Raw genomic sequence first — 18,438 nt, 5'->3', positions numbered from 1 at the left:
TAATGACTGTGTCGAGGCCCCCCCACCTGCTGCTCTGAGCCCTGCCATGAGGTCCGCAGCAGAATCGGCCTGGCACAGCAGGCAGCTTCTAGGACCTGCTGAGCCCAGCTGGAGCCCCGTCCCCCAGGCTGACTGTTACAATACTTTTAATACCGTATTACCTCTGCTTTCCACATGCCCCAAACATGCATCTTATTTTCATGCCTCTGGGCTAGACCCTCTGCTCAGAATGTCCTTTCCTCCTGCCCTCAAAGCTCTTGAACACCTCTCGTATTTCAGGCCTTTGGTCTGAAGACAACCTTCTCCACGAAGCCTTCCCCAGTTCCACCCACCCTCTTGAAAACCCCCACCTCCTTTGCCACAACCAAATGGCCTTTGCTTTAACCCTCTTTGTTATAAGCCCTATGCTCTGTCTTGTTTTAGTTACTTACTCACAAATCCCAACAGACCTACTTCCCTCACTCCTGAGATTTTTAAGAATAGATTGACCGGTAAAATGGTAGTGTTCAACAAATCGCCAGAAAGCCAGCTGGGCTGGCTGGTCCTCTCGATGATGCTAACACAGCCCTCTCATAAGGTCCCTCCTACGAGAGGACATGCTTTGCCGCTGAGGGGCCAGGTTTCCCAGATCCTTGGAATGGCACAGGAGGGCTGCAGTGGCACCTGAAAAGGTCCAGCAGCTGGGACTCAGAAGCAGAGAGAAAGTCAGTGTACGGACCCAAAACCCCCACAAACAGACGAAAACAAAAGCACCCTACCCAGCAGCATCCAGGGATGGAGGGGCTGGCACAGGATGGCTTCCTAGTCGTATCGACAGTGTCTCTTTTCCTAGAGAAGAGCCCCTCCTGACAAACTGGGGGCCAGACCTGCCAGGTGAAGTGGCCAGCACACCATGGCCTTACTTCAGTCTTCTTCCTTCTCAAAACTGCACCCCCTTCTCTTTGGTTTCTAGCCTGTCATTACCTTGAGAAACAAGCAGCTCAACACCTATTAAGGTTTCTACTCCTGAGACAAGGATCAGATCCTGCTGACCCTTCCACTATGCATAGTATCTAATGATTATATTATTAGACACATACAGCACTTGTTACATGCCAGGCTTTGCTCAGTGTACTTGACCATACTAACTCATGACATCCTATCATTAGCTACTGTCATTAGCCCCATTCACAAATGGGAAAACTGAGGCAGATAGAGGTGACATGATTTGTCTCAGACATCCGTGGGGCCTGACCCGGCCTGGCTCCACGTCCTTGTTCTTACCTACTGCTCAGCGTCCAGTATGAAGCAGGTGTACAACAAGGATTTGCCAAATATAAAACAATGCCCCCAGGGATCCTTGGCTGAGCAACCCACTGGCTGCTTTAACAGAGATTTCTGCAAGCCCTGGACGTCCTGAAAATGTTTCTGGAACACTTGGAGCTAAGTCAGCACCATACAGGGCCTATACAACCCCAAACAATGATCCCTGGGGAAGAGCAGTATATACGCTCTGCTTATGGGTCTATGAATCGGTACAGATACATGCTGTGACTGTCTGAAGGGTCTGAGGCAAACGGAAGGCTTGGGGGTAGTCTGGCCACTTCAGGAATGATAAATTTACACTTATCCTTAAAGCCGAGAAGGGGGGCGGGGGAAATCATCAATAAGGAGTAAGCTGGTTGGGCATCTCTTTTCTCTCTCCTCCCTGTGGCCTGACAATGCTTGTCTGTCTTGTTTGCCAGCCATTTGTAAAGACCTCAGAGCTTCCAGTGGCCTCATGGGCAGAGCGGCGGGGAGGAGGGCAGGGTAGCAAGGCGTCATTTATCACTGTCAGGAGATATGCTGCACACAGCAGGGCAGGCTTTCTTCCCTGCTGCTCCTGCAGCTCGAGCTGCAAATCTTGAAAAGCTGCAGAACATGCACATTGCAAATAACCATTCATCATCTGGGCTCTGGGAGCCAGGAAGAGACCCCTCCCCACGTGAGGCTGAGCCGCTCTGACTTCAGCTCCAGGAACTTGGAACCTGGGGACTTTCGGGTGCCTGATGCCTGTCCCAGCCAATTCTCATCCCAGACAATCTACTGAAGTTTTGGGGTTAAAATTCTCTGAAATGGCATCCAAGCCCCTCCTGTCTGCAAAGTCAGATTTCCAAATTGCTTTCAGCAATCAGCGATTGCTGCCAATGTGGTGCATAATCATTAAATTATGAAAATACAAAAATACAAGTTGCTGGGAGGAAATTAATACCAGGCTTAACTAGAGGAAGGCCTGCTTTCTTGCGAAGTAATTATAAAATTCTCTGGTGAGTCTGCGAAGCCTCCCCGTGAGGGCTGTGGCATAACATAAGGTCGGGATTCGCGCTGGGGTGGGACTGAGAAATCCTTCCGGCGCCCAACACCACGAGTCAGAGAGACATCTGCAGGTACATTTCCAAAGATGGGTGAAAAGTGATTAAAAACAAAAATAGGGGAAAGGACAGGTTTGAATTTTCCAATTACTCTGTAAAACTCAAGAGTCACGCTGTTAGAAAATGCAGGCTTTCCAAGTAAGAGTAATAATGCTCAGCTAATTGGACCCACAGGCATGGCCAACATATAAATTCCGGCCCAAAAGAGGGACACTGTCCCTTTAAAAACTGCCTGGGGATCAGTGGAAAAGCTAATGAGGAGTGTCAGTTGGGGCTGCTTTATTAGGTGGTCCTCCTGAGGACAGAGCCCAGGGTTTCTGTAACAGGGCTTCTGTGCTTGATTCAATAAATCAATTTATATTAAATGAGGTGCAGCTCTGGAGTTGGCTTCATAAAGCACTCTGCGGCGTTTCTCAGTCTGCTTCTCCACGTCCCTGTCAGCCTACCTGGCTATGCTGTCAGAGGGCGCTGAAAAGAGCCATGAAGAGTAAGGTAGAAGCTGGATCTACCATGTGTGTGAAGCCCGAGCCGGCAGTGCCGGGCCATGCTTGGAGCTGCCTCCAGCGCGCGGGACCGTTGGTAAGCAGCCTGAGGCTGTGGGATTGCACCTCTCGCCCAAGCTGGGCTCCAGCCTGCAGATCAAGAATAAAGGTCACCCCAAACAGAATGGGAGTGGTTGGCAAGGAAGTTGCGTTTTAATCCAATCCTCAGGGTCTGAAATACTCTCCAAGAAGTAAAAGCGAAAGCAAGTGGAACAAAAGTGCCCACGGCTGGCACCAGTGTAGGAGGTCGAGGGGACGCAGGGAGAGAGGTGTGCCCTGGCCAGGGCCAGTGAGATGGATCTCCCTTCAGGTTTGCCACTGAGGGACCATTGGGGGAGTTCATCCCTAAACATAAGGACTGATGCTCCTAAGATCTGAAAAGCAGACGGAAGCTCATCCCCGAGCTGACTCAGAATCTAGCAATAGCAGGGCCAGAAGCCATAGAATGTGGTCACACCATTCCACTCTCCCTGGCTGTGCTTTTTTAACTCTTTGCTGTTGGGATGTTTAGTTACAGAGAGCTCCGCGCAGCGTCCTCCCAACTAGACCCACACCTTTATATTATCTCAACTGCATTGTCATCCACCCAGTAGACCTTTTTGTGATGACGGAAAGGTTTTCTATCTGCACTGTCCCATTCTGGCTACTCAGCAACTGAGATGTGGCTAGTGAAACTTGGAAAATGAATTTTAATTGTATTTAACTTGAACTAGTATAAATTGAAAAGGCCACGTGTGGCTAGTGGCCACGGTGCTGGAAAGCACACAGAAAAGACTTTCCTTTGCCTTAATAAACGTAATGAATGCTAAAAGGAGAAAATGGTAGTTGACCCCAGTCTGTTCCCAGTGGAAAAATCCTCTGATTTGCTCATAGTTTTAAGGGAAATACAGGAAGGGAAAATTACCCTGCTGTGTCATCAAGTTAGAATCATACAGAGTTAAGGACTGCAAGAGATAAAAAATCAAAGGTTACCATCTCTGGAATTTTTCTAATGAAAGCTGTCTTTTCCAGAAGTTCTGAAAAGCACAGTAAAAGCCCATCCCCCATCTGACACAGAGGTTGGCAGCAAGGGGCAAAGGAAGCATTTTACAAATAAATGAGAGACCTAGGCTCAGAACATAAGAAAGGCCCCAGAATTTTGGCAGAACAAGGACCAGTACCAAGGAGCCTATCTCCTAAAGCTGTAAGGGCATTACTAAGAAGCCGTGCCATCTCAAGTTACGTTCCCTCCTAGCCCCTGAAATCAGACCATCATAAACATTAGAAAGGCTTTGCTTAAAGAAAGAATTCTGGTGTACTTTACTCATAACCAGGACCATCTGGAAGCAATCTCGCATTCACACGATGGCCTTCTCTTCCTCTTTGGCCCTCGCTCTCTCTCTACAAATCCCATCAGCCCAGGAACAGCTGCCGGAGACTCTGGCCCGACGCCAGGGGTGAAGAAGCTGCAGCCCCCCTCCCATGTGAATGTCCTCCTGGGCCCCCGGCTTGCTCATCACCCCATGTGGCTGGACAAAGAGCACGACGAACACTGATCTTACATGAGAGAGTGAAATCTCCAGCAGGCACAGGAGCAGGGACCTGGTGCCACAAAGCCAGCTGTGAGAAATTGTTGTTTCAATTCGGTAACATAGAGGCTTGCCAGCAAATTATGGCCTGAGCCGGCTCAGAGGGCTGCAGGTCAGAACAGAGAGCTCACGGTGCCAGCTATTGCATCATGCAATCGCAGCCAGACACAAAGGGCTTGGGGGGCGGGGGGCACAGGCTTGCACTGAGTGCAAGGCTGGGATTCTGGCACCAGGACCAATGACACCAGGCACAGAAGGTGAGAGCTGGGCCACATCAGGGACCAACTCAGCGGTGGGGGTGCTGTGAAGAAAACGCCTTTGTAAATCAAACCACTGGGCAAACTCTCTGAGGAGAGGGAGAAAGGGAGGTGGAGGAGACAGAGAAGAGACTGATTTCATTATGGAGGTCCTGGTGACAGTAACCTTTTGTCCTCTATACAATCTGGGCCTGCCAAGCTGCTCCACAGTCTCTGAGAAAGCACAAGGGTGGGAGAGAAAGGATCCCCGCCAGGAGGCAACAGACTCATCCTTAATTATGAGACAAGGCTTCCCAGAGCTGACATCCTCTCCCACACCCTCCCTGCTGCAGACACACCACAGAATGTTGGCATGATGCTTCTCTAATGAGAGCAGGCAATTTTCCTAAGCACAGGAGATCTGGTTCTTTGGGGATCTTCCCCACTATCAGCACCCCAAAATCACACACAGGCTCTTAGCATCATGGTTCCATTTGGCCAATGGTCTACAGGTTCAGAGTGAGAACTAGAAAAGCTACTGCCTCAGCAGCTCCCAAAGTGCTTCGTTCCATCCTCTTGAACCCTAAAGGACTGTCAAGGAGACACCACTCCTGGTGGATAGAGGTCCCTTGCTTAAATTTACCTCGTAGCGCAAAACTGAATAATGATGTCTCATCTTACACTGAAGAAAAGTTAACTGGTGCACTGTATCAGAAAGAGCGTGGGGCTAAGAGTCAGAAGCCTGGTTCTAGTCCTTATCCTGACACTTTTGCATTGGTGGAAGCTGAGCAAACCACCTACTCCCTCTGAGCCTCAGTTTGCTCAACTGCAAAATGGGAACAACAAGTAGGAGCCATTCAGCATTTGGCAATTTAGCAAAGTAGTAAACAGTGTATACCCTAACGTGAGGCTGTCTGGGTTCACGTCCTAGCTTCTCCTGCTAGTTGTGTAATCATAAGCAACGTAGCCTCTGTGCCTCAGTTTCCTCCTCTGTAAAAGGTATCTAGCTCATGGGTTGTTAAATATAAGGAATCATGCAAAGCTTTCCTCACAGTACCTGGCCCTTAGCTTTCCCAATAACTGTCAGCTAGCCCCATGACTATCGTCATTAGCAAAGGACAAAGGAGGACATAAAAATTTCCACAACTACTAGCAATTTACTACAAGGATTAGACAGACAGCATTGTAACAGGTGAACCCTTTACTTGTTAGAAAGATTTCAGAGAAACAAGTTCACAGGCCAAGGCGAATCCTAAACAAAGAAACATAGATAGAAAGACTATGTGAAGGTTTATTTGTCTCCTTGAGCATCATACGTTCCAAGTAAATACTCATCCGTTCCCCTTAAACTAATTCCAACAACCTGGTAGTACGTACAGCTGACCCTTGAACAACGCAGGGGTTAAGGGTACTAACCCCAAGCAGTTGAAAATCTGCATATAAATTTTAATTCTCCAAAAACTTAACTATAGTTGTCCCTCGACATCCTGAGGGGATTGGTCATAGCAGCCCCGCAGATACCAAAATCTGTGGATACTCAAGTCCCCCACATAAAATGCCATAGAACAAGGCACACAGTCAGCCCTCTGTATCCTCAGACTCCCAACTACAGATTGAAAATACTGTTTTTAATCCACAATTAGTTGAATCGTGGATGCAAAACACAGGGATAAGGAGGGCTGACTGCACGAGGTCTGACGATTAAGTTCGCGAACTCATCCTAGAAAAAGCGCTACATACCTCATTGCTGAATATCACTACGGTCACCTCCAACGTACTCCCCTTGGGAAGCTATGCACCGATTCCAGTGCCTAGTCCACCCTTCAAAGCAATTTTGGAACTCTTTCTGGAATGGCCATCAGAGCTGTTGTCATATTACCCTGATGTCCTGAATGTCATCAAAATCTCTTCCTTTCAATATTTCCTTTATCATTGGGTAAAGGAAGAAGTCACTGGGGGCAGGATCAGGTGAGTAGGGAGGGTGTTCCAATACAGTTATTTGTTTACTGGCTAAAAACTCCCTCACAGTCAGAGCTGTGTGAGCTGGTGCATTGTCGTGATGCAAGAGCCATGAATTGTTGGTGAAAAGTTCAGGTAGTTTAACTTTTTCATGCACTTCCAAATAGTATTAACTATTTGTCCAGGTGGTACAAATTCATAATGAAACATCCCTTTGATATCAAAAAAAGGTTAGCAACATTGTTGCAACAAGTTTGTGAACTTAATTGTCAGACCTTGTATATTTATTGAAAAGAATATCTGCATAAATGGACGTGCACAGTTCCATCCGGTGTTGTTGTTCAAAGGTCAAGTCTAATTTAAGGCTTTTGGAAGAGAGGCCAACGGCCCTCATATCCCTTTGCAAGGAATTGCCAGCCTTTCCCTTTCTATAGCCAACTCAAAATGGCAGCAAATTGCGGTCCGATGTTTTTTAAGTCCCAAATAACTGCTAGATCTGAGGTTACAATGTTAGAGGTTAAAAACAGTTTTAAAAATAATTCATTAAAGTTGGGGGGTGGGGGTGGAGTTTATATAGGCAGCGGTCTATGTGGGTTTTAAATTTCCCATCTTCTTCCAACAATGACGTAAAGAGCTCTCCTTTTCCTTAAGTATCATTTTCAAATCAAAAGTAAGAACAGGTTAGGAAACACGCAAAGGTGTACATAACTCTCTGCTCATGCCACGCTGGGAGCCAACAGCCACATAGGGAACTACACTGAAACAAATCAGCAAATCAATGTCTGATGGAAGCCATTCTCGGTCTAGGTTCCTCAATTATTCAGTGTAGAGTTTCATATTAATACATTAAATACAGCCATTATGGACTGCTTATTTACTTAGGACCATGCTAGCGTGCACGTGTGTATGTAAAAAAGAGCAAAAGAGAATAACTGGATGCATATAAAGTTGGCTGTAATCTAGTCCCCAAGCTTTTACCGTTTTATAAAAATTACAAAATGGAGGTCAGCTTTAGTCATTTGTTTACCAAGTTTGTTGTGACTGCTTAGATCTCATTTGCCTTTCTGGCACAGAACGGACATCCAGCTTTGCATCAAGTTCCACATGTCTCATATGCAAGCTCCTCATTCCCATCAACCATCCACAATGTCAACTTGTCCCCCTCAGCTTCTGTCAATAATGCCAATTTCTTCCTTCCACCCAATAAGTAATTGTTGCCCGTCTACTATGTGTCAGACACAGGATGACGCATGGGGCTTCCCCTTGAGGGGTTTATCGACTAGTTGAAGAGATATACTCAAACAGATAACTGGAGTAATTAATGATTTATCCCTTGACCTAAATCATCTAGTTTCTTGTTCATTTCCTTCCCTTGTCTGTTTTCTACTTCCATCCCTCTATTTGGCCCCAGAGACCTCACTTAGAATATTTCTATGATTTCTTTTTTTCTGGTTACTTGAATCTGCTTTCTCTCATAGTCAGTCTCCTTCAAACTCCTCTTAGACCTACCTTCCTAAAATATTGCCTTCATCACTCATTCTCTTTCTCAGAAACATACAAAAGTAACCTACAGCCTCCCACAGTAAATCTGAATTTCTCTGCCTGGCTTCTCTTAGCCTTGATTATGTTCCCTCAATACCAACTCAGTCTGATTTCCCAGATGCTTTTCACTTCTGTGTTGACAATCGCATGGCTCTTGACCTGAGATGCCTTTCCTTTCACTGTTTCAAATTCTGCAAAATCCAGACCATGGTAGGTTTTCTACCATGCTTTTCCAAACTAGAAGAGCCCTCACCTTCAACTTTTTCTGTAAGAAGTACTGATTTTGCTAATTGAATAAAAATGAATTTGCAAAGAAAACCAGGTCAGTTTAGGGTAATGACTCTAAGGCATCCAAATTCCAGGAGTCGGAGCTGCAAGTATGGTGAACCCTTTCTGATAAATTCTTATTTTGGAACAGGGGTAAATAGTTTAGGCTTTGTGGGTCACTTAGTCTCTGATGCAACTACTCAAATGCCTGTTACTGTGTAAAGACAGCGAAAGATCAAATGTACACAAACAAATGTGGCCATAGTTAAAAAAAAAAATTATTTATAGAAAGGGGCTGTGGGTGGAATTTGGCTTTTGAGCCATAGTTTGCTGACCCTGTTCTAGAAGAAGAAGAAGAGTGGATACTGGTGAGGATTTTTTCTTTTGGATGGCAAAGGACAGCCAGAAGTGCATTTGATCAACACCTTTTCTTCCCTGGATAGCTCTACTGTTACTTTAAGACCGTACATTAGGAGAGTTCTAGCCTATAAGTCATCACCATGGGAATTTGGGCTGTGACCGTTTGTTATAGCTATTTTGGTCAATGAAGGAGAGATGACAGCATCTACTTATTTGCTTGGGTTGGAGATATGGCGAGGAAAGAGGCCACTGTCTCATTCTCCTGCTATCCTCCAGACTGATAAGAGGCTCAGTGGTCAGGATCACAGGACCTAAGGGCAAATGTCTACTCTCATGTCTACGTGCCAGGTACTGCTCTCTCATTTAATCCTCCTGCCAACCCTATTACATGTAAGTACTTTATCATCACACCTATTTTTTTCAGATGGAAGAAATAGATGAGGTCTTAGTCAACATTAGCTACCAATATACTACAGAAATGGTCGTGGTGCTTAGATACTGTATTTCCCCGAAAATAAGACCTAGCCGGACAATCAGCTCTAATGCGTCTTTTGGAGCAAAATTTAATATAAGACCCGGTCTTATATAATATAATTATTATATTATTATAATATAATATAATTATTATATTATTGTAATATAATATAATACTGGGTCTTATATTAATGTTTGCTCCAAAAGACGCAGTAGAGCTGATTGTCTGGCTAGGTTTTATTTTCGAGGAAACAGGGTAGGTGTGTTTGGGGACTAAAACAGGCCGGCCAAGATTCTTAATTTCAATTTGAATGTAATAAAATAATGAGGACAGCTCATTACCTAAAGTCCTTACAACGACTCTTCAAAGAGTATATATGTTTTTTCACTTCATCCATGGAAATGTGGGCTCATAGGGGAGAAGTAGTTTATGCAACTTTGCCCATGTAGAAAGGTCAGAGTTGGGGTTCAAATCCAAGCTAGTCTGGCCCAATAAACCTCGGGCCCATTCCTTTGAGCCCCTGACCTAAAAATCAAGTTTAATGTGTTTTGAAAGCCTCCAAATGCCTGCTCTGTGTGAAGTGAGGAATTACGTCAGCACTGTGACCCCAAGGAGGACCTCAGAGACGCAGAGAACTGTGATTTGAGAACGGTGCCCAGGCGCAAACAGCAGAGGTGGTGCTGCCCCTCTCCCCTCACCACTCCCAAGTCTCTGACTGCACTTCCTGCTTCAAACTGCATAAGTCGCTTGTTACAGCAGTGACGCGTCCTTCACACACACGGTGGTCATGCTGAGGCGGAAGGAGTGTTCTTACCAGCCTGTCATATTAAAGTCCCTGTAGAGCATCTTCTTTCCAAGTTCCTTCCTCTGCACTCTCCTTGGAAACTCCAAATGTGTAAACTCATTTCCCAGCAAGTGAGGCTGCATGAATGCCTAATAGCAACAAGAAAAAAAAAGAAAAGAAAAGAAACACCACAAGGAGATTTAGAAGAAATAAACAAGACTTGAGGATGTTTTGCAAATCGACACAAGCCGTATTTCAAAAACAAGAAAATTGGTGTCATATTTTAAGGGAAATAGATTTAAGAATCTCAATAAAAATAGAATTTTAGCAAATAAAAATCACCAACTTAACTTATAAAGGGATGTAACCTTTTCATTGGATACGATAAATTGTAATCAGAGACATGTATCCCCAAAGTCATCAGGAAAAGAGACTGAGTGTCTCCCAACGTTCACTTTTTAATTCAAATCCAAGATGTTTCACTTTCCTCAATGGCATGTTGACGAGGCAAGACAGGTCACCCTGACTCTCTACATCGGCTTTCTCTGTTCTCTTGCTCAGAGTCCTAGTAACCATGGCCTTGCCTTTGAAACCTGCATGTGAGTCTTCACATCAACACAATGGCCTCAGAGAGCGGACTGGGGTGGATACACCAGACAGGAACTTTCTGTTGGACGCCCTCCATTTTGCTCTGCAGTAATTTGATCATGTAATTGGACGACGATTCCAGAACAGATGGCGTCTTCCCCTCCCCCAAATCCCTGTTCACACTACAAAAAAGTCTTGAGCAAACAGCCACTTAGGGAATTGCTTTGAAACAACAAACAGTCTCATTGTCACGTTCAAAATTCAGCTCCAGCTCACCAAGAGATGAAATGCTCAAGTGTTAACCTCCCTGCTCAGAGGCCACACACCGTAAGCAAGCCTGCCCTGGAGCTTCCCGTACCACACCGTCCGCCTGTTAATAGAGCGTGGTGGAATGGGTCTTCTCTCTCTCGCTCTCTCTCTCTGGCACAGAAAAGACTGGGCAGAGTAAATCATGGCCTGACACTGTAGGAAAGCAAGGGATCCCTGCCACAGGACAGATGGCCATGTCCTCAGTCTCCTGGAAATAGGCGTCTCCCACAGCCTCTGTCCCAGGAACTGACACCGGCAGATCTCCTGCCGATTCTCATGGTGGTTCAGGGTATTAGTTGGAAATTAGTCATCAGAAGCTAAGTGTATCAGGAATGAAAGGAAGCAAGCTGCTCTGTCACCAGGCTGGTCGGATGTGGCCAGATAATGGAACTCTGAGCCCGTGCTTCTGAGCAGGCGTGGGGACAGGGCAGGACTGCGGGTGAGGAGGGGAAGTGTTCCTTACTGTTTGCGGGAGCCCCAGCACGGTCCAGGACTGATGGGAATTCTGGATCATCTCTGAGGGGCTCTGAAGCCTCAGCTGGGGATGAGGCTTGGCTGCGGATGTGGATCAGGACACGTAAACACTGGGTTTTAAAGAGAGGTTCTCCAGGAAAGAAGGAACTGATATTTCATAGGGCAAGTCAATGCTACGGGTTTCGGGTGAGACGAACTTGGGTTTGAATCCAAGTGTATAATTTATAAGCTGTGTGATTTTAGTGGGTTAATTTCTTAGGCCTAGTTTCTTTATCTGTACAATGAGATTAACTATATATTTATCTCACACTGTTTTAACAATGATGTCTATACTGCACTTCCCATGGTTGACTCTGTCGATAGAAGAAAATAATTACATTCATCGAATGATTACTGAGTCCTATGCCAAGTACTTTGTGAGTCCTCATTTCACCCTCCCAACAACCTTATGGGCAGGACTGGCTACATAATTTGTGGGGCCCAGTGCAAAATGGAAATATGGAGCCTCTCTTCAAAATTAAGAATTTCAAGACAGTGACAGCAGAGCATTAAGTCCAGCCCAGGGCCCTGTGTGACCACACAAGTCCCAAAGCCATCTGTGCTTACAGGGTAGATACTATTATTTCTTCTTTATTTTGGTCCACCCATGAAAACTAAGGAACAGAGGCATAAAAAAAAAAAAAAATCAATGAATAGCAGCATCTATTATATACCCTTTATCATCTCTCAGAACTTGGGGACTGTATTAGAAGGAGTTTTTGTGTCACCCCGCCTCACCTCCCAAGCTGGATGAACACTGATTTAGGGGTTACTATATACCAAATGATATGCCTTATGTTACAGCTCCAACAATCCTACAAAGCATGTGGCATAGACTCAGTTTACAAATGAGGAAACTAAAGGCCTAGAGAGGGTAAGGCATCTAGCCCAAGGTTATCAGCCAGGACTGGGTGGCTCTAGAGCCCACGTTTAATGTCATGCCCACACTCCCATCCTAACCCTTATGTTGGCCCTTTAACCTACCCAGACACACATTTACAAAAAACGACGGTAAAGAGGCAACGAAAGACCTCTGATCTTGTCGCACCCAGACCACACAAAGTCTAAAGCACAAATAGGTCCCCATGAGGGTCCAGCTTAAGAATAGTACAGATATGCATACAGCTTGGCCACAGAGATGTTCCTGATGTTATTTATAATAAGTAACGAGAAGAAATCATTTAATAATACGAGTGATTAAAAAAACTAGCATAAATCCATACAAAAGAATTCAATGCTGCCATTTACAATGATGCTATAGAGCACATATAATGACATGGAAAGAGTGGATATGTTCGTAAAAAGCAGGTTATCAAACAATGTGTATGAGAGCGTGAGCTTATGTGAACTGTGTCATATACAGACAGATCTCTGTATTAGACACAGATGTACACCGTTGGCCCTCCGTATCTGAGTTTTACCTCAGCAGATGCAGAAGGCCAACTGTATGCAGTGTTTTATACCATTTCATATAAGGGCATTGAGCGCCCTTGGATTTGGTCCTGGAACAAATCCCGCCTGAATCCTGAGTGATGACTAGATATAAATGAGCATGTGTGTGTGTAAATATAGATACACAACACACAAATATTATTAACAAACCAGCTGGTATCCAAAGGCCATTCCTAAGTACATTTCTTCACCAACCCAAGTGACTAAAAGGCATAAATGTGCAGAGTTCCAGGTGCTTTGCCTCCTAACAGGCACGTAAGTGGGTCCTCTGATGATGCCTTACCCAGGTACCCCCTTTGCCAGGACACATTTACCCGGGCACTTGTATCAGAAGCTCTGCCGAGGCGGGTGTCTGCAGGGTGGCCGGGAACTCCTCTGCAGGGCAGTCTCACCTCTCCCTTTGAGGACAGGCAGGCTCAAAGGGCCCTTAAATACTGTGACATCTGTAGCCCCTTCCCATGCAGAGCCTCTCAGGGACTCAAACTGCTTGCTTCTCCCATCGTAACAGGAGGCTACTATACTTCATCAATTCTAAGATGCCCTGTATTAGCTGCTCCATTATTTGATGACTTCTAAGAAAGGGAAATAAAAACTGCCAATTAAATATGCACAATGCTTTCTTACCACTTCAGATTTTTATTTTATGCTTTTTGAAAGAGCACTTTCAGACTCATGCCAATTTTTACTCTCTAGTGTGTGTGTTTAAAAAGGAATATAGAACTGAAGGATATTGGCTATGCTTTTCCAAAACTTTTTCACCTTTGGAAGCCAATAGCTCTCATCGTTCATTCATTTCAACTCTAAATCATTCGTGGTCATGATTCTCCACACAATAGTGGCCTGAGTTCCATGGAAGCATCTGTGATACAGCATTTCTTAACTAATCCACAAAAGAGTGGAAAGCCAGGGGTACGAAGTTCTTAAGTGAGCTTTGCCATGATTTAGAGCCCGCTTACTCCTGACTCCCACTTGCAGGCTGTGGCAGAACAAGCCCGATTTACACCTCCCCCCCATGTCCCTCCACACAACTAATTGGCTCCAATGAAGCCGAAAGAGTGTCTCATTTTTGTCTGCAGTGCTTTCTTTCAAGCTGATGGATGCCCATCCCACAAGTTTGTGCTGCTCTTTTGATGTCTGTACACGCCCAGGAGATGATATCCACATCATGCCTGCCACCTGGCTGACAGCAGCAATCAGATGTACAATATCCCAACCTCATATATGTCAGAAGATGAAAAAAAGCATCTTAGCTCTGAGGAAATACTGTAATATTCATCCCCCACTGGTACTGATGTCACCTCCTTAGATTTTTCTATTTTCCTTCCTTTCTTGCTAATTGCCACAGCACATTTCACATGTTGCATGCATACATTTTTCTGTCACAGTCATGCCCGCCACAGAATTTATGTGTAGTCCATGTGTGCCTATGACATATTTTTATTCTTTTTTAAAACCACCATCCATATCCTAATTGCAAGCCTCCTAACCAACACTTTCCATACTCATGACTGTTGCATTTGTCAGACTTGATGGAATTACTGGTGTTAAAGAAAAACAACAACTCAAGAACAAAGTACAAGTGGAGCAAACAGGTGGTTGGTTAATAAAAAATGAGATGCAAAAATATAATGGGATACATAGCAGTTGGTTTTCAGAGAAAAGTGCACTTCTGCTCATTAGTGTGTCTTTTTGTGCAATACTTCAAAAAGTTTGCATATATGGTCTTAGTCAACTCGGGCTGTTATATCAAAATACCATAGACTGGAGGGTTTAAACAACAAAAATTTATTTCTCACAGCTCTGGAGGCTGGTCTACGATCAAGGTGCCAGTAGATTGGCTGCCTGGTGAGGGCTGGCTGGTGATTGGCTGCCTGGTGAGGGCTGGCTGGTGATTGGCTGCCTGGTGAGGGCTGGCTGGTGATTGGCTGCCTGGTGAGGGCTGGCTGGTGATTGGCTGCCTGGTGAGGGCTGGCTGGTGATTGGCTGTCTGGTGAGGGCTGGGGCCGGCTTGTGGAAAGGAGCCGTCTCACTGCATCCTCACCTGTCCATCCTCATGGAGAGATAAATCAAGCTCTCTGGTGTCTCTTCTTATCTGCACACTAATCCTATCAGATCAGGGTCCCACTCTCATGACCGCATTTTACCTTAATTACTTCTGTAAAGGCCCTATGTCCAAATTCAGCACATTTGGGTTGGGGCTTCAACTTATATATGTACACACTCTCAAATTCACCAAAACATTATAAAATGCTATGACAATTTTCTTTTTAACTTACCCATATTCATGAACATTTCTTCCACTGAATATGGATTACTTGTGTTTAAAAAAAACCCTAAAAATTATATTTTGAGAACCCAGTTTTTAAACTGGGTTTCAGAAAACTGTTGCAAGAAGCTTCACTGCCCCTTCTTATTCCAGTCATTTGAGGGAACGCTAAAGTCACTGGGAAGGGCCAACCAGGGCAGGGGCCAGGCTCCAGGGTAGGGGACAACGAAGCCCACTGTGTCCCAACAGGCAATCACAGAGACATTTTGTTCTCAGAAGCAGAGTTGCCCAACTACTTGGGAACTCAGAAACTTCTTCTCAGAGCCTGCCCAGCATGCAAGGGATGTAACTAGTTAGCGTAAATGACTTCATTTATGCTGGCCTGCCCCATGGGAAGCATTGCACAGGTCAGCATTCTGGAATCCTGAACATCAAAGGTGACTTTACGTCTAATTCAATGCAAGCAACACACCCAAAGTTTCAAGTCTGTAAAACGTGGGAGTAGGAATTTGTTAGGTTCCTTTCAGCCACAAACCCAATGATTTCCTGAGTCCAAACTTGTAAGATTCATGGACAATTTGGGCACATTCTACTCCACTGCTCAGACCTGGGCAGCTTCTAAATATATACACATGACTACCACCCCTTCCCAAAGCACATTTCCTAGGGAGGCTGGCCAATTAAAAATGTGGACTTTGGCAGGATGGAAAACCAAGAAGGGAGCAAGCACACATTATGATCCCAGATCCACCTGCAAAATAAAAATTCTGGACACTCCTAAACATTCCTTATTTATTCAATAGGCTAGACATATTTTATATTTTTCTCTTTGATGATGCTATTTGGATATATGCACGTTAGAAACATCTGCATGGTGCTGCAATACCAGCTACACATAAATATGTCCATTATTTTTAAAACCTTACCTACACTCTAGTGCTAGGCATATTAACACCGTAAGGCTCTAAGTAAGTGTTTGCTGAAACAATGAATCCAGAACATCCTAACCTGCTTTACACAATTGCTTTCAGTGATTGTTTCAACGTTACAAAATAATACAACATAGTTTTCAATCTTTCAAAAAAGTTAAAACTAAGGTTAAAAGAAAGTTAAAAACAATCTTGAACACAAGTTACCATATTTTATATTTAGTTAACTTTTTATAATGCGATACATCCCTATAAAACCACATGTGTGTGGTTTTACCATTTAAAATCCCATCATATTTCACAATCCTAAGAATATCTAAATAATGTTATGTCTCTTCTCTACTTAATAAGCATGCCAACTAGAAACTTAGAAACATTATTTTGTACTAAAATCTAATTTAAAGTGTGCTGGCCTGCCCCAGGCTAAAAAACAATGGACTACTTTTTGTACCGCCATTTTTATCCTAAATTTTGAGGCTTTCCCTCAAGGAAACATAATAGAATGCTCCTAACTGAGGGGAGAGGGTTGGAGGTACTCCTGTCGTTAGTGTGTATGCCATAAATAGCATGGGGGGGGCAAAACCAAAGGCAAGTCACCAAGCAATTTAAGGACCCTGGAGAGCACAGCTTTGCTAAAAAGAGGGGTGGACATAACTTTATCACTTAGTATCTAGGCAACTAATGAAAACAAACTTCTAGACATGGTTCTGTCTGGCCAGGGACAAGAAGAAGAGACATCTTTTCTAGGCAAAGGAGGCTGGAGTAACCCGCTGTGCCAAGAAGTGGCAGGACAGCAGGGATGGGGAAAGAGGATCGGACGTCTCCTTCTGACTACTCTCCTCTCTAGTCCTGGGCAGAAAACAGCTTCAAGGGAAGGGTAGGGAGGTGAGCACCACACTGGGAAGAAACACAACCATCCCATCCCAGTGAGAGTCTCTGAGTCACAGAGGGGTTGAGCTATAGCAGGAGGAAACAAGACTGAAGAGGAAGCCTCTCACAAGAGCAGAGTGGGTGAGTACCCTGAATCCAGGTCTGTCTCACTCCAAAGCACATGGACCTGAGCTCCACCCTCCTGGACTGGGGAAGAGCTATGAGCACCTGGCAAGGCAGGGAGAAAAAGGGAGTGGAAACAGGACCCTGGATCCCAGAGAGCGATATGTATGTAAAGGTCATGGGAGGAGACTGAGCAGCAGGATCCCTGCAGACACTGAACCGGTGGGTCCTGAGGTTACTCAAAATTGCCTGCTGGGGAACATAAAATGCTTCCTTCTTTTAATAAAATTTCCTTCTGCTGCCTTGTGGTCAGTTTGCCACAGAGTGGTGTCAGCCAATGAGGAGACTGTCCCAGGTTTCCAGGTATGCAGCCAAAGGAATTCATGCAACTAACACATGAGCTCCTGTGTGTGCTAGGTGCCAGGGGCTAGGAATTCAAAGAATGAAAAAAGAGGCCCTTCTGCTCAGAGCTCACACACTAGTAAAGAAGGCTTGTAAGTAGAAATTGTGATATTCCCAGGGATAAGGGACAAAGAGTGGAGCTCTCAGAGAGAATCTTGGGGTCAGAGAGAATCTTAACAGCTGGTCAGGCAAGGACTCTGGGGAGAGTGCAGCAAGAGCAGAGGCAGATGCACGCAGGCGCTCTGGGAGCTGCTCGTAGGAGAGAAGAGTGTGGAGCAGAGAGGTGGCTTCCTGGGGAACCTCTCCCACCACTTCACCTGGGGCTCCTGCAGGGCACCAAGGAGGGCCCCTCCTACAAAGGGCAATACACAGTTAAATAAAATAAGTACTTTGCATAAAAAAAACCTCACTTTTCAACACAGTATAATATGCATATAGCAAAGTGCTCATATCATACACATGCGGGTCAATGAATTCTCACAAATTGAACATACCCATGTAACTGGCATCCAGGTCAAGAAACAGAACGTTGCCCGCACCCTGGGGTCAGGATCCCAGGATCCTAAGGACCCCAATCACTGCTGGTCTCTCCAAGGGAAGCACTACCCCAACTTGCAGATTGGTTTTGTCCGTCTCTATACTTCCCATGGAATCCTGCAGGCTGCCCCCTTTGCTGGATGTTTAGCCTATGAGATTCATCCATGTTGTTGTGTGGAGTTACAACTTGTTCATCCTCAGTGTTACACAGCATTCCATCCTGTGACTCTGCCACATTTACTTATCCATACGACTCTCGGTGGGCATTTGGATAATTTCCAGTTTGGGCTATTACAAACAGTACTGCTATACACATCCTAGTCTCT

The 18,438-nt window shown here is 45.0% G+C and overlaps 1 protein-coding gene across 1 annotated transcript in view; it reads right to left on the bottom strand.

Moving 5' to 3' along the window:
• PPM1H (protein phosphatase, Mg2+/Mn2+ dependent 1H) overlaps positions 1-18,438 on the bottom strand; it is a 236,017-nt gene that overhangs the window by 56,696 nt on the left and 160,883 nt on the right. The window contains exon 6 of the mRNA XM_019732426.2: positions 10,154-10,272. Coding sequence (XP_019587985.1) covers positions 10,154-10,272 — 119 coding nt within the window. The remainder of the gene's footprint in view (positions 1-10,153; positions 10,273-18,438) is intronic.

Source organism: Rhinolophus sinicus, linkage group LG02 (assembly GCF_036562045.2).
Source record: "Rhinolophus sinicus isolate RSC01 linkage group LG02, ASM3656204v1, whole genome shotgun sequence".
NCBI classification, from domain to species: domain Eukaryota; kingdom Metazoa; phylum Chordata; class Mammalia; order Chiroptera; family Rhinolophidae; genus Rhinolophus; species Rhinolophus sinicus.
The sequence above is the reverse complement of the archived record's forward strand: the minus strand, read 5'-3'. Positions and strand labels throughout refer to the sequence as shown.